The sequence below is a fragment of the Falco peregrinus genome, chromosome 4, assembly GCF_023634155.1.
Source record: "Falco peregrinus isolate bFalPer1 chromosome 4, bFalPer1.pri, whole genome shotgun sequence".
In the NCBI taxonomy this organism is placed as follows: Eukaryota; Metazoa; Chordata; class Aves; order Falconiformes; family Falconidae; genus Falco; species Falco peregrinus.
Window position 1 is genome coordinate 56,982,282 of NC_073724.1, and position 21,104 is coordinate 57,003,385.

Consider the following 21,104-nt stretch of genomic DNA (forward strand, 5'->3'; position numbering starts at 1 on the left):
GTTGTGGCAAGGGCAGCAGTGAGGCCAGATCAGGCTTTTGGGGACTTCTTACAGTCACATTTTGAAAATTACTGATCTTAACAAAATGTCCAGCAATGTCAGCAGTTTTTCTGCTAGGCTGCATTTATTGAGAAGCTGAAATGCAGATGAAGCAATGTATAGGGTGTGATAATGGTCAGTTTCATTTGTTTTCATAGTGTTACAGGCTCATTGGGTTTTTTTTCTTTATTTGTTCTGTTATGTGACGTGGTCACGATAACACAGATGAGCTGCATGCACAGACTAGAGTAATCCAAATTTTACTCTGATCTTGTAGGAGGGGTGCTTGGCAGACAACATTTAGGTCTTACTTCGAGTAGCAAGGTAGGTACACTTTTGTAAATACTAGTCAGAAAACTATGAAGGCACGTAGCAGAGGAAAGGAGTTACTGGGAGAGTAAAGCAGTGTAAAATTTCTTTGAGTAATTTAGCAAATGTTGTGTAATCTAGACACAAAAAATACTGATACCATCTTTAAATACAGATGTCATTGTCCCTGTATAGAATATTCCTTTCTAGATCCAGGCAAAAATCTGAGTACCCAGGGAGTGAAAATTCTTCTCAATATCCTGATTTGTTACGGCATTTTGGCAGTGTGGAAGAAGGGCTAGATTTATAGCTGGTATAACTTTCTCTATCTCTTCTTGTTGGTGCAGAATTCATCTGAGAGAGGGAAAGAGTTACCGGAAAATTCTGTGCTGATGGTTTTACCTGCTTGGACTCAAGCATGGAAGAATATGGAAGAATGGATTTCCAGGCACAGTGGTACCTGCTTAACAGATTTTGAGAAAGAAAATATGGGGAGATTTAGACTTTTGTCCAGGAATGGATTGAAGGAGAGAAGAAGAAAGTAGAAAAGTTTGAGTGCCTAGCTGTGTGCCACAGTGGCATCCCCTCTCTGCTGGGATGAGATCCTGGTGTCCGCCAGGTGTTCTCCCTTTCCTTTCTTCCTTCTCCCTGTAGTTTCATATAAAGGAAACACAGGATGTGAGAGTGGTGTACCAAAATCCCTTGGGTCTAACTGATCTGAAAGGCAAACAGATTGGCATTGTGCAGCAGGATGCATCTACCTAGTTGGCGGTACAGACACAGCATTTTTTTGTGGTGGTGGAGTTCAGTAGCAGGAGGGTGACAAAAATACTCCTGCCTGCCTTAGAAGGCAGGTCATACATTTCTTAGCTAAATGCTGCTTCATCAAAAGTTACTGAGAAGGGTGAGCAAGGTTTGCTGTTGGTGGAAGCAGGCACAGCTCCATCAGCTCTGCTGGACTCATGCCTACCTGATCTTTATCTGTTTCCAGTCATGTGAGTTTAGCCCAGAAATTCAGAATAGACCTGGAAATACTGAAACACCACATCGTGAAAGTACTACATGCTAATCCTCCTGTGCAGCAGGAGGGAAGGCACAAGAGAAGACAAAAGAGGCTAATATTACACTGAGGGGCTGTTTGAAGTTAGGATGGAAAAAGATGCTAAGAGGGATAAATTTAAGCAGGGACATTTTACAGGTTTGGGTCAAGAAAGAAGATAATGGAAAAAGCAGATAAAGTTAGGGTAAGTAATTTTTTAGAGGAATAGAATAAGTGTTAATAAATACATGAGAGGGGAAAAAGCCAATTAAAAAATGAAGAAAACAGTTTTGTGGCCATGGGCTCATTTAATTTTATTTTTAAATTTAAAACACAGAGAAAAAAAAAAAGTGGAGCAGCCTACTGGGAATTAATACAGTTTGTTAGTGCAGCTGCATAAGAATCAGGTAAGATAAACATTGATTCTGTGTAAATTGGCAGTTGTGGTTCATGTGTGCTCTAAACTCCAAGTGAACTTAACAAATTACAAGCATTTACTTTCCAGTAAGTATAAAGAACAAGGATGGAATCACCATCGGAGATCTAGAAGAAACTGAGACAGGGCATAGCAGGGAGGTTTGCATCTCCTCCATTCCCATTACTTTTCAGGCTTTGGTTTCACATTTGGGAGCTCAGCTGATCTAGTTGGAATCAGCAACTCCCTTGCCTATTCTGTTCACCCTTCCTGCACAGCAATTTCTGTAACTGCATGGACTGATTTAAGTAACCAATCTAAAGAAAAGTAGTCTGGAGAGAAAAAGGATCATTTTGCAGCTGGTCCAGTTCCCAGGTCCAGTTCACCATGCAACTTCGCAAAGGGTTGCACCAACATGTTGGAAAGGACAGTGTTGAGTTTAGGCTGGGAAGGCCAGGTGCCAGGGGAGAAGCAGAAAGGATTATCACAGGTCATGCTGTCAAAGAGGTGAGTGAACAATGAAGTCTTGGAGAATCTGATTGAAGTTTTTCAGCAGGTCTCCCTTCCATATCTCTACCTTCATCACTGTTCTGTTATGACCTGCTGTTCTGGAGGCTGTCCACACATGTACACATCTGTGGGGAAGTTTCCTTATTTATTATTTTGGATTTTCTTCCTGTTCCTTTGAGCATCAGCAGTGGGACCCAGAGGAAGGGCAAAGTTGGAAAGTAAGGAGGGTACCCAGGGAGTGGGGACAAATGTTGGTGTTGTTTTCACTCTGCACACCTGGCAGGACAGAGGGGTGCATGAATGAAGAGGTAAAAGGCAAATGGGTCATGCTTGCACTGTACAAAATCATGTGCATCTGGAGAGCTACCACATTCGGCCAGTTCCAAGAACAGGGAGTCCTAATTCAATTCCAGAAAACATTTAGGACAGGAAGAGAAAAGCAAAAGTTACTTAGTTATTAAAATAATGAACAGGGAAGTATGAGATCAGATTCTGTCGAAAGGACTTAGTGTTGTCTCATATGTCACTTCCCTATTCCTCGCTTGCCCGTCCCCTCTGAGGCCAAATCCAGCCTCAGAGTGGCTGAACACTGTTAGTGTGAGCTGCTGCAACCTCTGCAGGTAAGCAAAATCCTAAGAAACAGTATCACTAGATTACAGGAAGGGGAAAAAAATGTAGTATTCTACTTCAGTGGGTAAAATGTTAACAGAGCTGCAGGAGAGATCACAAACATTTAAATCATGTTGGATGAGATATAGAATCTGTTCTGTTTTAAATACAGTTTAAGTAATTGCAGAGTAGTGACAGAATATAGGATGCTGAAGGGAGACCCCTTTTACTTACACTAGGTGTTTTGTCAGATCCTGGTTTGCTTAATTTGACTGAAAATTTCTGAGTGTTAATTTAACCACACGTACAAATATTTTAACTAATGCAATGAGTAAGGATTCAAGCAAGCAACACCGACCGAGTGAAGATCCGTTATCAAATTGAGATCCTCTTTTCAAATTGCACATTAATACAGCTGGAAGGAAAGTAGCCTTTGAAGCCTGAAGCAGCGGAGGAAACCTCAAGGCACTCGTGACTGCAGTGCATTAAGAATAACTCAAAAGCACATACAGCACTGGAATCACTCCACAAATGTTTTCAGTTGGCCCTTGGCACCAGTTACATCTATTTAACACCATTACCGTCCAATCAAACCCTGCCTCAGGCTGCATATAGAAACCATCTCTCTGTGCCCCCTACATCTTCACAAATGTAAGTGTGCGTTTTGCTTGGCTGTGACACACAGAAACATTTTTTTTTCTTCTTTTCTTTCCTTTCATTATTTTTTTTTTCCCAGTAATTGTACATTCTAGTCATTGGTGAGGTTTTTCTCATTGCAGAGCAATGTCTTTTGCTGAAGTGGCACCTCAGTAAGCTGTTGGGAAATAGCCTTGCCCCTCAGAAGAGGGCAAGTGAAGCTATGACAGCAGACGTCATTTCCAGTCTTCAGGATTCTGCAGAGATACCTAGTCTCTATGAAATGGGTGATGCTGGAGAGGGTGGTCATGAGTGCTTCTTGTTTGTAAAGATCAACAACTCAGTGGAAGGGGCAGTCACAGTCTGTGCACCAGAATAGCTGGTCAGTGTGAAGTGGACGCTTTGTGAATGGACACAAAATCTCAAAGCTACCCTAAACAGCTGTAACTTTGGTGGTATGAGATGAGACGTGGAGGCTGCTTTTGGATTGTAACGTGACCTGCTTGTTTCTCTAAAGCCTTACGTGCCAAGTTGTGGAGAGTTCTCCTTGCTTCTTGCATGGAAAATGGAGATCGCCCCAAAGTAGGAAGCAAACTAACCTGGCTGAGCGTAGGGTTCCTCACAATGGGAGGGAAAGCTTGTGGAAGCAACATGGCATTGATTTGAGCATAACTTCTATACCTATAGGTTCTACATATTTAAAATTCTGAATTACAGGACGGTTTAATTACATTGTATGGGAGGAAGGCCTAATAATTCAGCATGAGATTTGCTATGCATCAAAGGCCTAAGCCTGGGTTTCAAAAAATGGAGAGGGCTCTTGAACATTAATGAGATTTGCATTCTCAGGTTATACCAGTTAACAATTGCCAAACACTAAATTATAGCAAATTATGGTTGCTAGCGGCTATTGCTTTGCAAGGGTAGTGCAGGCCTGCAGTGTGGAAACATGAAGTACATTTATAAAGGAGGAGGTCGAGCCATGCCCAAGACAAATATTCAGTCCTGAAGGAAAGAGGAAAAGGGAGAGTCATTGTATGGAAATGAGAAAAGTGCATGATGTGGGAGTTGGTGCTGCTCTCTGAGAGGTAACTAGGTAACTAAGAAAGTGCTTTTTAGAAATTACCACTGCTAACACAAGTCTGTGAGATCCCTCAGTGTTAGCAGTGCTGCAGTCACAGAATCACAGAATCGCAGGGTGGTTGCGGCTGGCAGCCACCTCTGGAGGTCATCTGGTCCAACTCCCATGCAGGGCCACCGAGAGCCAGTTTTCCAGGAACATGAGCAGTCCTTCTGTCAACTACATCTTTTGTCTGCTGCCACTGCAGCTCAAACGTGATTTTGATCGGATTCAGTGCTGATCAAGCTTACCTGACTCAAGCAAAATAAACAGAAGCCGTTGGCAGGCCCTTTTGGCTGAGGTTTCCAGTGTTGCCAATTACTTCAAGCAACAGTGAGAACATTTTCCTGGTGTAGACAGGGTCATTGTTATGTTTTCAGAAGGGCTATTTTTATACAGTGACTCATGTTGATGCCTGTTCTGATTTGGTGTTCTTCCATCTTCTCTAAAAATGCAGCAGGACTGATGCATACCCAGTATAATTTGTGTAACTTCTGGATTTTACCACTAAGGGAGAGTTTGGCCATAGAGTTGAAAATAGGTGGTGACCCCAGTCACACTGTAGGTTTCCTTTGGTGGGGAAGCTGATGAAGGTACTTCTGCCCCTTTGACTCCACAGCCCTGCTATGAATTCTTACCTTCATGGTGCTGTTCTCCTCAGTTGTTTCAATGCAGGTTATTGTGGGGGTGGCTCCACAGAAACTGTTCTTAACTGTTTCACTGCAACCATGAATGTCTGGAAGAAGAAACAAATACAAAAAAGAACAACCTGGAGTTTTGGGGTGTGTTTGTTTGGCTTGGTTTTTTTGAGGACACTTAAACTTGCGCTCTCTTTTCATTTTAGGTATCGACACTAACTGTTGTAGTGGCTGTGTTATAAGGGTAGGAAAAAACTCTGGATGTAGGTGGGAGAGGAACTTCTTAACCCCATGAAAAAGTGTTTGGTGTCACTCGACCCTGAAATAAAAGCATGCACTCCTAGGTCTTGCACTACTGTTGTGGAAACCAGTACTTGTTTATAATGCATTGAAAGACTTGCTTCTAGCATGTACACATGTTCATGTGAAAGGGGTTGGGGCTGTAGAGCTAAACTCTTTTCTGTCAAATCATAGCTCTGTCTCCTGGACAGTCTCTTGAACTGAGCTGAAATAAGCAAGCCAGGACCTGCCTGGAGGGACCGGCCCCATGCCATCCTTTCCGTTTCACTGACAGGGTGGAGACTTGTAGATGTGAGGCACTTCCCAGTCTCTCCTATTTCTCCCTCTTTACCTGAGATCTCTGCTGAGCTGTACTCTGCTGAGCTATATGGTGGCACGCGATGTGTGGTGTGTAACTCATACCACATGCTGGTCTGCAGGCTGTGGGTGTCCTGGTGCCAGGCCCTTGACTATTGAAGCTCCTGGTGTCCCAGTCATACTGGTTGGTATGTGGGAGCCAGCCAGCCAGAAGTTGTGTTGGGTTACAGAAAGGAGGGGTGGAAATACATGAAGGTTTTCTTGGTAGGAGCAGGCACGGAGGCTGGAATTATTGCAACTACATTCATGAAGGTTGGTCTTCTGTGGAGGGTGGTGCTTCTGCAAGATATTGTCTTGCTCATGCATCCACTGGGATGGATTACTACCGGACAGAGCGGTTAGAAAGCTTGGTAAGGTTAGCATCTCTACAGCAGCCTATCCAGAGGATGTTTATGTCCAGCATTGTTTTGTTTATAGCTTTATATTTTAAAAGCCCATTGCTCCTGCTTTTATTTTCAGCAGTAATTAGGCAAGAAGATCCAAAGGAGAAGGGCTGACAACATTTGAATGTTGACTTCTTTTACTAGAGTCCAAGCTGAAAACTTAACACTTAGTGTATTTCCATGGTGACTTTTACTGCCACGGTGGTCACAGTAAAACAACCTCCTGCGTTTTGATCCTGTGAATACTGGGTGGCTTTCTGAATGGTGAGATGTTTGGTGAGGCTAAAATTGAGAAATGTTGATAAATTAGCAAAGTAGTAACACAGAATCTTTGCTAACTCCTCCTTAGCAAGCCTCAAAGCATTTCTCTTGGCATTTTTGATGGATCCTGAAAATACAGCTGGAGACTGCTGATGAAGGGAAGATGAGTCTCAGACTTTTAACAGGGACCTGACTCTGCAAAGACCTGACTCTTCCCTGACATCTGTGAGTCATTAAGACTAGGGCATCATGGAGCTGAGTGCTCACACGAGAAATAATGCACGTCTGGCTGTCTTTCTGTGCAGGTTAGGCACAACTTCAATTTTTAACTGGGAAAACTTGTCATCAGTGTTTTTGAAAAGGGATTGCTATTTTCAGTTTAGGCAGGTTCCTTTTCTCAAGGTGGAAGATAATTTGTCCTTCATCCTTTATTAATCTTTTGGCTGAATGGAAACCTCTTGTCATTGTATTTCCAGAAGCCTGTTGTAAGGAAAAATGATTACGGAGAAGTATTAAAAGTTCATTATACAAGAATGAGTAATGTTAGAACCTGTGATCATGTTGCTTTATTTTTGAATGGTATTATCAGCAAGTCCTGTATGCCTGGAGAAGTGCTACTGATGAGCAAGTACTTTTGTATAAGATAAGCAAATGAGGAATACAGGGAAAGAAGGGTTAAATTAATTCTATTAATAGCCTCCTGTTTAAATCACTTACCTCTGTTATGTACCTCGTGAAAGGAAGCTTGTGTGGTACAGTGTCTTGGAGTTTCACTCTTCTACTGTTCAATTGGCATCGAATCAATATACAGTCAGTTTGCATTTGGAAAGTTATTTGTGCAATGAAAATAACTAGTTACCTTAATCCTTCCTTCAAAATTAAACTCTATACAACTTTTCTAGCACTCAATTCATTCATCAAAGGTCAAGGAGAAAATGAAGTTTTATGCCTTTGCCATCATTGACTTGGAGCAATTAGGCTGGTGGCCATGAATACAAAAGCACCTATTTCTTGTTCTGTGAGTGCAGAAAAAGTTGTTCTTGCCAGTGTCTGGATTGTCCTGTTGGTGGTTAAACACATCTGCACATTCTTGTGATGCGTATTGAATAAAGGGGAAATAATGAAAAAAAATATTTGTAATATTTCATCACATGCCGCTATCTTTTTCTCCTCAAGTGCTGGCTGAAGTTCAGTTTGTGTTTATAGCACAGCTGTGCACTCATCTGAATACTTAGACTGCTTAGATTTACTTTTATTTTGACTGTATTTTTTTGACTTGTCTTTTCCAAAACTAAACCTTAAACAAAAGACTCACGGTGTGTGCCTGTCTCTGTTGTATGCACATGCCTGTCTATATGCATAAGCTTATCCAAACATCTGTAATAAAAGGAGAAGATAAAATAGTTCCTTATTTTGCACATTGGACAGACCAAAGTAATTTTGTAGAATACAGGATATTTACTGTCCCAGTCTCACTGCTGATAGTGCTATATGAAAATTGCTCACGTTGTATGAAAGAGAATTATGCTATGCATATGCTTTCTTAATTAGCTGAGAAACGCTTTGTTTAAAAATAAAATAATTAAGCACTGGTAAAATCCACAAGTTTTCCCTCATTGCATGCCTCAATGACAATTTTAACAGTGCTTAACTAGTGACTTACACGTTATGAAATCCAGTATGAAGTGAAATTGGAAAAAAATGCTTTTTCCTGGCCATGCATTTTTGTAATTTTTTTAAGAATGTGGTTTAATGATAGCTTAGGCCAATCTCTCACACTTGCAGGTAGCACCGCTGCATTTTCCTGCTGCTTCTCTGCATTGGCACAAGCACTCTTGTGCCTGGCAAGGCTTCACTATGCTGATCGTTTTTCTAATGTGCAAGGTTAGATCCACATCACATCAGCAAACTGCTGCTCCCACTGTATGGCTACACTTTGTTGACACAAGATAGAGAACAGTAATGTGTGGCCATGTACCATTAGAGGAATGGGAATGCCTTTTGCAGTCTGGTTTTAGATTAATGAATGTCAGTTTTCCCCTCACTTGCAAATTATCATTATTCCTTTCTTTGAGCAGAACATCTCCATGATGTGATGGAGTGGGCGGTATGGCAATGGTTGCTGTTAAAGTTGTAGGGTGCTCATTGTAAAAGCAAAAGGTACCTTTTTTATTTTAGTGATGTTAGGGTGCTGCCCATGTTCTGCATGAAGCAGAGGGCCTCCGAGGAGGCACTGAGTGACTAGATGATCCTGTACTTTCCCTCGGGAGTTTTGTCTCTAGATTCCTCTTCCTTCCCTTACCTCATGCCGTCAGGACCTTTTCCTCTTGGACAGTGGGTAAGTGGCTTCATGCTCAGCCGCTACCACTTACCAAGTCAGCTGTTGCCAAAAAATATCTTGAGACTGGAGCTAATGTTTCTTTCCTTTTCAAAAGACAAAATGCATACATGATACTGTGTTGCTTCTGGCTCTGGATATAAAGAAATTAGGATGCTGGACCATGTTAAATGATTGCCATGCAAGACCACCGAACTAACCGTAGCTCTTCAATGGTATGACAATAGAAGCAAATATTATTCAATAAATCTTTGCTTTTTTTTTCTTCCTTCTACAGGAATATTTTTACCCGAAATACTTGGGTGAGTTGCAGCTTTTACTTTCATTTTGTGACAGTGCTGGTATGTGGTACCTAACACTGGAGATTGTCACAGCTGAAGTCTCTGCTAAGGAAAGTAATGGAAATCTCATTGCAATAAACACGCATTGCTAACTTTTAAGATAGACTTTACGTTCCTTATGTGATTTTGAGGTGTGTTCTTTACTTAGGTATAGATTTGCATAGAGAGATCCTTTATGTGTTTTCTGCATGTTAAAGTGTTGATGCTGCAGTTGTATCTGTAGCTTGCAGCATTAGTAGATAATGTAACGTCTTACATCTTTTCCCTGCATTAATTAACTTAGCTATTAACTAATGTCTTTAATTTAAAAAAAATAAAAATAGTGCCTTTACTGATTGAACCACTGGCTTATTCTATTGAATGTATCATAGTCATGGCATTATATTGTTTTCTTTTTTTATATAAGATAAACATTTGTGTTTAATATGTAGTATTACATATCACAAATGCCAACAGTTTGAGAAAACTCCATGTGCTTTTTAGATTTTTTTAAAAGAGTTTTAGTACGTCAAATTTCAGTAGCTATTAACATGCTTTTAAAATCATAGTAGCATCTGGTTAAGTGATCAGCCTCTTCAGATGGCTTATAACTACTGTACATCAGAGCTAAAAAATGTTAATGAACTGAAGAATTTTAAGACATCTGGGGGATTATAATATTGCACAGATTTTGCACCCCTGCAAATTCTTGCAGGCCAGGTATCATTTTGTATGCTTTGAACAGTTGCCATGTCATCATTATAATAATAACAATTTCATTTTCTGTTCTTCAGCTTGCATTCAGAAATATGGGTCGCCCTATACAAGAAGTCCAGATTTCCTTACATGCGTTCATAGTAAGCATTTTTGGTTTGTATACTGTAGTTAAATATTTTCTCATAATACCTGAAGAAGTGGGACCAGCTCAGCCATCTCTATTTTCGATAGTATTTTAGTACTGGTCTTCTTGTTCTTTAGGCTTGAAACTCCCTATCGCTAGTCCTGTCTGAGCAGCAAAACAAGACCTTTTCCCTTCTATAACCTATTACCATCTAGCTGTCATGTTTCAGTGCTTTGGTATTTTATGATGCAAGACATTTCTTTCCCACCAGTTTCCTAAGGTCTGAATAGTCTGAGAAGCAAGAGGGGTGAGAAATAGGATTTGCCATAAGGTTGTACACTGTGCTTGGCCTTTCATTTTCCTTTTTCTTGAATGTCAGCTTTGGCTCCCTGCTATTAAGGAATCTTTAAAAGACTTTAAAAAAAGCTTGAAGTCAAACCCAGGCCTGTGTTGGACTTCTTTACATAAAAGAGATCAGTTTCACGCATCATGTGACTGTGCTTTAAATACTACAACCTTTAAAAGTTCAAATCAATTTGGAAGCCAAACTGGTAACTGTGTAGGGGAGGGAAGGGGTATTTGTTCATTACTAACATTAGAAACCAGAATTTAATGAACTCTTCTAATACCTTTCCAGTTCCCTCTTGAAGCTTAGCTGTGCTAAAGGTATAAAGCTGCATAAATATTCTAAATATGTTCTGAGAGAACATCAGTTCAAATGTGGAGAAAATCGCATGTATGCATATTTATTTTCATTTTTGCCCCTGTGGTTCAGTTTCTTTCTTAGTGTGATCAAGTTTGATTAGTCATGTGTTTATACCAGTGCTACCAAAGCAGGCTCAGGATTTAGTCGACCTTTCATGTTTATAAACTGCATTACAGCAACATTTTTTGAAGAGTGAATTCCAAGGTTACTAAGTGGCATGTGAAGACTTGCCCTCATATAATGCAGCAGTAGCACTTACAAACGTGAGTCCTTTGACTGGGAATGCTCAGGCCCGTGGTGCCCGTGTCGGCTGCGGTATGTCAGCTAGTTGGAAGTGGGATGTGAGGCTGGATACTTCTTTTTGCTCATGTGTGTGGCACAGCAAAGAGATGGGAGTTTCTGCTGAAAATGGTGGCATCAACTGGGAACGCTTGTTCTAAACAGCTAATCAGTGTTTTAGAAATGCCAGTCTAAAGAGTAGTGATGAAAAAATCTGAAAAAATAAAAGCTGAATGATTGTTTTTAGGGATTTTTGCCCATTGCAGATGCAGTGGTTTGGAAATAAAATGATAATATTTTCCCCATTAAAATATTAAAATATTTTTAAATGGTTGAGTTTTGGCTAGCCATTGTCAATTCACAGGAGAAGTAATGGAGAAGGAGCCTGAAACACTTGGAAGAACGACAGGCTTTGTGCTTGGCCAATTCCAGCACGCCTCTTAATTTTTCACAGATGCTGCCAAAAGACTGTGTAGCTCTGTGGGGTTGTGCCTGCAAGATACATTTAAATTTTGTTTCTTAACAACCTTTCTCTTCTCAAAACAAGGTAGTGGAAGGCTCTTTTAATCTGGCATACAAAGACATTGCACAACCTAAGGGCTGCAGGGGGATTAACTAGACTAGTTTATTCTAGAAATAAGGTACAAATTTTAGCTGCGACTGATTTAGACAGCTTAGCAGAGTATTTGAGGATTCTCCATTTCATAAGATCTTTAGATCAGGGTTACAGGGAAGATTCAGCTCCAGATTCAGAGAGGTAGATGCAGGTGTTTCCAGCACAGGTGCTTACACGAGCAGTATTCCCATCACAGTCAGCAGAGAGTTTATCTGCAGCCAGTAGTTCTAGAGGGATTCCACTGACCAAACTGTGTCTGCTCTGGGGGGAGAGCTAAATCACTCTGGACTGTTTATTGCACTGACTAGATCTCCACTGACTGCAATAAGAATTTAAGGCAATTGCTTTGCAGATAGATGCTCACCTTACACACAGAGACCTGTACTTTGGTCGGCAGATCTGGAACTTTTTCTAAAAGAGATCCTGTAGGTCAGCTAGGAATTAGGGATTTCGTTCTGCAAGAGTTTGGAAAACTCTACAGGGTTTTTTTGAAATGAAGCTGCATGTGGCCTTAAAAAACACAATGGGATTTTTGTTAGGTCATGCGTGCCTGCTTTTTAACTGTGAGTGTCATAATCTTTGCCACCTACCATTTTCCTGGTGAAGTTTTATTTGCGCTATTTTGTGAATATTAAAACATGAATTCACAGTGCAGAGAATGAATGGGAAGCAGCAGTCAGTGTACTTAAGTCTTGTTTCCATATAGACTTCAAAAATGGACTGTATTAATGACAGCCATTGCCAATCATCTGCTGATTTCTGGCATCTGTTAGTCTTCTTCAGAAGAACAGTGGAATCTTTATTATAAACACGTACCTAGTGGACAGGTGCATTTGTCATAGTTTTTGAACTTGCAGTAGACAGTCCTTATGTCCAACTCAAATACCCTACAGAGAAACGGGCGGTGAAAACTTGTATATTGTATAATGTGATGAACATAAAGAAATATGAAATTATTATTCCATGGTAATCTGAATAAACTGCAACACTGTGTTCATCCAAGTTCAGTCTTCAGGTAACTTGGTGTGCATTGCAGCCCAAGAATCTGACCATTTTTTCTTGATAACTATTAACACAAATGCTATCCAACATTTGAGCCTATGCTCTAACCTTATTTTTAATCTTAATGGCTGTCCGCAAGGCAAACCAAAGGTTCAAAAGGCGGTGAAGCAAACTGAAACACAGGAGGTTCTGCCTGAACATCAGGATACACTTTTTCACTGTGAGGTTGAACCAGCACTAGCACAAGTTGCCCAGGGAGGTTGTGGAGTCTCCATCTCTGGAGATACTCAGAACCTGTCTAGACAGTGTCCTGGGCAACTGGCTTTCAGTGGCCCTGCTTGCTTGAGCAGTGGGGGGTTGGACAAGTGACCTCCAGAGGCACCTGCCAACACAACCATTACTGTGATTCAAATCTAAGGTGCCCGCTGCAAACAAAAATGTTGTTCAGTGCTTTATAAGACATCAAAAGGAGTTGCTTTTGCCTGCACTCACATAAATGTTAAAGTTTTTTCAAAGCAGCCTGTCATGAAGGTAAATTTCAGGGTCACACAGAGGAAGTTAAGAAGAGACATGCAGAAGCAGTATAACCCTGACTAAAGTAGATGTTAATCCAATTCTTCTCTCAATTTGAGAAGTCTGACGGGGCTACTAATCTACAGCTTCTCTCCCTACGTGACTCCCTGCCACCCCATATGCCCATCAATTCACAAATAATGTTTCAGAATATTATGAAGAGTCTGAACTGGACGTTGGTGAGCATCGGTCTCGGTAGAACCACTGTATGAAACAGGGGCTGCTGCTTGCTTAATGTGTACCCACTGAGCACTTTTTGCACTGCAAATCTAGTATCACAGACCAAACTTGGTCTGCAGAGGGCTGTTGCTGATCAGGTGCTGGAAATGTTCCTGTCTGGTCCACTTTTCATAAACTTTTCCTTTTGTCTGCACTGAACCAGGTTTCTGCTGAGTTGTAAGCATGTGCTGCCAAAATTGGAGGATTGCAGAAGCCATTGCTAATGATAGTAGTTCTTCCTTTAAAGGCTGCTGGCTGCAGCAGCTGCCAACAGTTCCTGTATCATGCACCCAAAGAACTGGGCAGAATCATTGCTTTGCAGCTATGTCACCCCCACTGTGGGGACACAGCTGGTCAGGCAGGAGAAGCTGCCATGCATGTTCATCAGAAGAGAAGCGTGGGCATCATGCATTCAAGTCGTAGGGTTTCCTTTTCCAATACATTCCATTTGCTGGTGAGTCCGGAGGACAGCGGGACTGTTTGACTGCTCCAGTGTAGAAGGTCAGTCCCATGGCGAATATACATTCATTCAGGTTTGCTAAGGCTATGGTCAGGTTCAGACATTCTCTGTAGAAGGTGGCATCCATGGCAGACTGGACTGTGATTAAAGTTCACCCAAGGGCAGAAAGGCTGCAGAAGGCCTGTCCCTCCTGAACCCCACTGCTGGAAGGGGTATGTAAACAGAAAGGCGCTTTGACTGGGTGAGCTTTGCAGTCTACAGAACGAGCTTCTGCACTGCTCCTTCTGGTTAAGGTTGTGTGGACACTTAACACATTCATGTTTTTCAAAGATCACTGATCTAGAACACTGGTCTAACAGGTTACTACTACATGATAGCGACTAACTAATTTTTTGCAAGGGCAAGGGTTTTCTTTCATCCTTCCTTTAGCTATCTGTGCAAAGCACTGTCCCTGGGTGTTTTGCAGGTAGATGGGTAGGGTGAATTTGGACAGGTGACTTCCATTCATTGAGCAGTTACAGAATAGTTTGATATTTGTTCCCCCAGTCCTCCCCAAAGTATAGTGACTAATCTCTTGGTGCTTTCCTATGGACAAAATCCATTTGCCAACTATTGGAACTTGGCGTAAAAATCAGTGGCAGACTTTACTCTGTGCTGACCCCATAGGAACGTTGTGCTGTCTGTGAACTGGATTACTGGTTTGCTATCCTTACGCTGTTAACACATTGCTATTTCTTTTTTATTCTTATTCTGTGTAACAGAAAAGCCTGAGTTGGACAGCTCTGACAAAAAATTCAGATATAAACCTTTGCTAGCCACAAATCTATGAGCCCTGGTAAATCCTCAGCTGAACTACCAAAAGTAATTGAAAAAGAGTACCTGTCCTTCCTTGAGTACTTTAGTTACTACCTGCTTTCTATTTTCTCCAAAACCAGGGAGAGCAGAATTAACTTTCTTCAAAATGAGCTACTTCGAGCTGTTTCTTTCAGGATGTGCCCTTCAGATACGGGAGTGGTAGCTCACTCCCTTTTGCAATGAAATGAATTCCACTGCACGTGCTCTGCAAAATTCCTGGCACAGCTTGTTTGGCATGTGAGCCCTACGAATTAGCTTCCAGTTTTGCCAGGTGTGAGTATTTCTGATAGTGATTCCCCATTGCTGTTTACGCTTCTTGACTTTTAATGAGAATGAAACACCTGATTGTTCAGTGACTTCAATGTATTGTTCTGTTTTGTTTTGGGGTTTTTATTCCTTACATAAATCAGATTTGCCAAACCAGTGTTCTCCTGATCCTTGTCACAAAGAGGGGACTGTCAAATGTGAAGATCTCAAGGGGGACTTCTATTGTGAATGCAAGCATGGCTGGCAGGGAAAAACATGTGAAAAAGGTAATTGGCTTTCATTATCTTTTATACTTGTAATGGAGATGTGTTGGGTTTTGCTGTATTCTCAAATGGTCACTGATACCGTGCTGCACAATTCAAGTCACAGGATTGAACCACACCACACACACTGCTCATGTTTTTACCCTTCTGTGGCTCAGGTAACTCTTTCACGTCAACATTTTCATATGATTTTAATGGATCTCAGCTTGATCTTGGCAAGGTAATCTAAGAAGTTATGCTCCAACATTTTGTCCCACCCCTCTGAAAGGGGCAGCAGAAGCAGAGTTGTAGTGACTTTTCAAGCAGAACTGCTGCGGCTGCTGCTGTGAACCCTGGTGAAACAGATCACAGACTGCAGAGCCAGAGAAGCTGGCCCATCTTCCTTTCTAACATCCCTCAATGGGAACAGTTACTGCCAGCAGGCAAGTTGGGGTCTGAGTGTGATGATGCACAAACTGATTAAATTCTTCTGTTAAAGCCTCCTTGCTAGTAGGACCTTATTCCATACTGCTTAATCCCACTGTGTATTTCCATCCACCTCTGAAGAGAATATTTAGGCAGAAATGATTTGTGCAAGAAGTTCCAAGCCCCCCAAGTGCTTTATTTATTCTTTTATGAAGTACCAAAGTTATCTTCCCTCCTCTTGTTCTCTGGTTTATGTTTCTTGCTGCTGCCTGCAAGGCTTCCTGTCAGGGCCACTGCTTTTTTGCCTGCCAATATTAAGTAATTGCCAGAAATCGCATTCAGCCAGTCCAGAATTGTGGCAACCAAGACAGCAGGAGATCCAAAGCCCTTCCCTCTGATGTAAATATTGTGGGGAGATTATAGGATCACTCACAAGCAGCTTATTTAAGCATTTGAGACAGTTGAGTGATCAGTGTGCAATCAGCTTTGAGAGCTCAGCAACTGATCGGTCTGAAGCGTATGTCCTCTTTTTCTTATGAAATGCCATGAAATGTGCTGTTCTGCCCATCAGCTAACTCTAGAGTCCCATATACAAATGGGATATAATGAGCAGTAGGGCAGAATGAGGGTGAAATCTGGGCTCTGCTGGATTTAACAGGCTTTGGCTGCCAACTCGGTGAAGCACGGTTTAGCTCATAGTGCTCAGTAGCTGTGAACTTAAAACTTCTTGTGTTCTTATGTGTTCTGTAGTAGTAAGGATATGTAGTTCTTGGTTTATTTAAAGCTTTTATCCTGAACTTACTGGTCATAGTATAATTTTAAAAGTTAGTTATGGTATAAAACACATCGGTTATAATTAGTTGGCTTCTGCAAACAAACTTCTTCACCTCCACAGTGACTAAAGATACTCTTCTGTGTTCTCAGAGCTATGAAGGAGAGACTCAGCAGTTCCTTCTCTGTCTTTTTGGGTTTTATTAAATGAACTTGAGCTAATGTACTTGATGTGTCTGAATTAAGTCTTTGTGCTTTTTGTAATCGTTGTGTTGCAGCTGTAATAGAGTTTCTTGTTTGGTCTTTCTCCTTCCCAATGCCTATCCCACACTCACCCTCCAGATTATTTAGAGGTGAAAAACTGACTGTAACACTTTCTTCTGACATAGATATTGATGAATGCAGAACACAGAATGGTGGCTGTAACCAGCTGTGCCTCAACAAGATAGGCAGCTACCGTTGCTCGTGTTACAGTGGTTACACTCTTAAAGACAGCAAAACATGTGAAGGTAAGCTTTGTGGGCTGCTCACTTTGCTACTTCAGTGGGTGCTTAGTGTCTTGTGACTGTATTTCTGAGAGCTAGGCTGCCCTGAGCTGCCCTGGTCTACTCCCTAGCTCAGCAGAGACTTGCTGGTAGCTCCTGTTAGCTGTGCTCTGCTGGGGCGGTACTGGGTGCTCCAGCCAGAACGGCATGCCTGGGCTTGTCAGCAGTCACACCATGCTGCTCTCCAATATCATAACACAGGCATGATTCTGAGAGGATTTGCGACTTGGGTTATGCTAAATTGGTTTAGCTGATCAGTCCTCATATCCTGACATTGAGAGGAGGAAGGGCTGGCCAGTTGCATCATTAGGAGTCTTTCCAGTCTCACGGTGTCATAGTATATCAGCCATTTGTTTTTCTTTTGTGTGCTTCTTATTTAATTTTTTCCTGAATTTGGGTATGTGTGGCAGCTATTGAATTCAGGTAGATACAGGTGGATGAATTCACTGCAACTGAATATTAATAGCTGTAGAAAGGCCCTAGTGAAGGTCGGTAGCTATTTTACGTAGCAGCTGAGAACAGAAAGCAGGGATCTGGCGTACTTGATTGAAACTGCAGAATGAATTTACATAACCCAAACTTAAGCAACTGAGATTTTAAAAGTGTTAAGAAACTGCAGGCTGAGACACAGACTTATTAATGATCACAAGTGGCTCTTAAAGTTTTGAGTATCTCATGAAAAAACAGGTAAGTCTGTGTATGCAACTCTTACAGATGGATGTGAGGACATACTTCTAAACAGTTTGTGTACCTGATCTGAACAACATATTAATGCTACCAGCAAAAAAACAGTGACATTTTATTTCTGTGTCATTTCCACTGTAAAAAAGTCATGGCTGTATAGATTACATGGGCTTTCTAATGGGAACAGCTGCTTAGAAGAGCCAGCATCACTTTTGAGTTGTCCTCTGGTGCCAGTTGACATGGACAGGTAGACGGCAAGTAGGCTTGCAATTATGTTTGATTCTGTATTTATGTATATTTGTGTAATACCCTAGTACTCTCTATTAGAGCACTGTGAACATAGCTTGTAAGCATTCTGTAGCTTCAGCTTGTGACCCTCCTGATTGCTGAGGTTACTGTCAACTGTGGTTAATGCCACCTGACATTTATCATTGCATTTCAATTTTCTTTCACATTTATTCCTGTCATCATGTTCACACACTAAAAAGTTAGGTTTTGTCTGTTCATTTGTAGGCTACATAGCATACTACATAGACTACCATCGACCAGTTTACCCATACGTGGGAAAATCACAAGGTGTAACATGTAATCATAGTTTTAACATGTACTAGAAAGCAAAAGTAAATATCGCACTCTCAGTATACTGCAAATGTTTTGTCAACACCAGGATTTTCCTGGTTATTAGTTAACTTTTAAAAACCCACTTGATTGTTTTTATGGACCTCCAGTTCCAGTCCATTGCCTGCCTTCATGGTGAAACCCCACGACATCTCTCAGACATGACTTCTGCTCTGTGACAAATTGGGCAGCTTCAGTTTCCCTTTGCCACTACAGATCAACAGATTTAGATCTTAGTTTCGTGAATGCATGAAAAATTATTGTTAGCCTGGCTGAGGAAGGAGGACAAAAATCTATGATGTCTACAGGCTGAGTGTTCCTTCTGTGTTTTGGTAAAATTCATACTGCTGTTCCTCAGTTCCTGCTTGCTGCTTTTTTAACCCAGAGTTTTAGCCCCCTGAATGAAGCAGGGCTTTTTGGTTTTGTGGGAGTTTTTTTGTTTTACAGTTTTTCTCCTGGCTCACTTTGCATTGTTTTTTCCAGTAGTGGTTAATGGCTTAAAGAAAGAAAGACAAACTGGTTTTGAAAGCCTGAAGTCACTTATAGCTAGCTAACCCTGGAAGCAGATTCTTAAAGATACTGTTTTTCAGTTACCAAAGTAATGTAGGGATCTCTTGACCCTGAGCCCACTCCAGTATGTGAACAGTGTAGTGATTATACTCCTCTGAAGTTGTGTTGTTTAATTGCTTGTTTTACAGACATAGATGAGTGCACAGCATCAGCAGACATCTGTGGAGAAGCTCATTGTAAAAATTTAATAAGCTCATATGAATGTATTTGTGGTGCAGGCTACAAGTACGATGACACGAGAAAGACTTGTCAGGGTAAGCTCATGAAATAACATCATGTTAGCATTTATTACATGATTTAAAGCTATAAACAACCAGAAATTTAATTTCAGGCTTCGGTAAAAGCTTCTGTAATCTTGCTTGCACTGTGGACTTCTGTTCCCTTTTCCTGGTCGTGGGTTTGGAGTTTGCAGTCATCTTCGAGTTCATTGAGTTTGCACTCATCTTTGATGACTTGAATCAAGCTGCACGAGCCAGAGTACTGAGGTTTCTTGAATTTATGACAAGTGTAAGATCTGGTGGAAGCTCAGAAGCATCTGTGCATGTTGCTGTCTCTCTTTGTAGGACAAGAAAAGTTACAGAGCACTAGCTGTTGTTCTTTCAAAACCTGTCTTGTGATATTACTCTGAACTAGGAGCTTAATATGCATTGGAACCATGCACAGTGCTGCTGGCTACACTGCCTGCAAGCTTTCTCAACGGAGTAAGTTTTGAAAGTATTCCAAAACTAGCATTGTTCCCTGCCTTTTGTCTAAGTTAATATAATGACTTGAACTGCACGCCAATCAGCCCTACCGGGCTCTAAGTGTTTATGTCTGCCTGAAGAGATCCCTGTGGGCCATTGCCGTTTGTTTTCCTGCATTCGTTTGTGAAGCGGATAAAAAACAAGCCAAAGGGGAAAAAAAAAAAAAAAAAAAAGAAAATAATGAATGAGAAACTGAGCTTTTACTTGTCTGTTGAGGATCCACCTGCTGAGTAGCAATGATGAAGCAAGCAGTCCCTGAGTTGAACGTGAGTTGAAGGAGCCAGAGCCAGTCAGCACAGGCGTAGCAGAAGGGGCCTGAAGGGAGCAAGTCTTGTCTAGAAGTTAAAGCACAGAGCTCTGCACCAGCAGACCAGGAGTTGAGCTCTGCTTCCAGCCTTCCCACTGACTTGCTGTGTACCTTTGGGCAGCTGGAATCTCTGAAAATAGATTTGTGCAGATGCTAATTCTAACTCTTCCCTCCCGTAAAGATGTGGCGTAGGGTAAGTACTGGCTACAGAGCACTTGGGCATGCTCAAATGAAAGGTGCTACAAAACAGCACTGATACGGGTTTTTTCCCCCAAGTGATTCATGTTTAAACAAACTCAGTTGCTGTTTTCTCCCCTCTTCTTTGTGTAGATATAAATGAATGTGAAGAAAAGCTCTGTGAACAGACCTGTGTCAACTCGCCAGGGAGTTATACTTGTCATTGCGATGGCAGAGGGGGAGTAAAACTTTCCCGGGACATGAATACGTGTGAGGTATGTTAGTCTTCCTTGCCATTACTGCAGAACAGACCTTTATTTTACATTGCAGTTAAGAATAACCGGTGAAGCTCTGGACCAAAGCCACTTGAGCTGAGTGACCAGCATGAGGGAATCATATTAGCAAAGTCACATAAGCTGGGAACAGTAGCTCTCTTGAAAAGAAAATTTCTCCTTAAAGGCTCTCTTCTTGGGCTCCTCCTGTCCCCATTCCAAAAAGAATATACCAGTGATAGCCCTGCCAGCCCTCTGGCAGAGCTGTCTCATTTGGCTACGAGTTACCTCTGGCTGCACAAGCTTTTCTGAGTTAGACTCACGAGTTACCTCTGGCTGCACAAGCTTTTCTGAGTTAGACCCAGTGGGATGGTGCAAAGGTCTCAGGGTGTATGGTTTAAGTTACAGACTGACACTTGCACTTGACGCTTTTATCCTCCAGGCATTTGAGGTTGATGGGCTTCAGTGGCACGGGCTGCTTCTGCAGAAACCAACCAACAGCAAGTTCTTAGCACATCTTTTGTTGCAGGCATAATACTGCAGCAGAAAACCTGTATCTTATGAGTATGATTTCATTCTGCAATAGGAAAACATTCCCCCAAGGCAGATAGGAAGGAGGAGGGAAGGAAAGAGGAAATGTTCTCAGTACCAAAACAA

The 21,104-nt window shown here is 41.5% G+C and overlaps 1 protein-coding gene across 1 annotated transcript in view; it reads left to right on the forward strand.

The window, feature by feature from the left end:
- Positions 1-21,104, forward strand: part of GAS6 (growth arrest specific 6) — a 41,416-nt gene that overhangs the window by 5,495 nt on the left and 14,817 nt on the right. The window contains exons 3-8 of the mRNA XM_055802570.1: positions 9,232-9,256; positions 10,069-10,131; positions 15,236-15,358; positions 16,921-17,040; positions 19,077-19,202; positions 20,329-20,450. Coding sequence (XP_055658545.1) covers positions 9,232-9,256; positions 10,069-10,131; positions 15,236-15,358; positions 16,921-17,040; positions 19,077-19,202; positions 20,329-20,450 — 579 coding nt within the window. The remainder of the gene's footprint in view (positions 1-9,231; positions 9,257-10,068; positions 10,132-15,235; positions 15,359-16,920; positions 17,041-19,076; positions 19,203-20,328; positions 20,451-21,104) is intronic.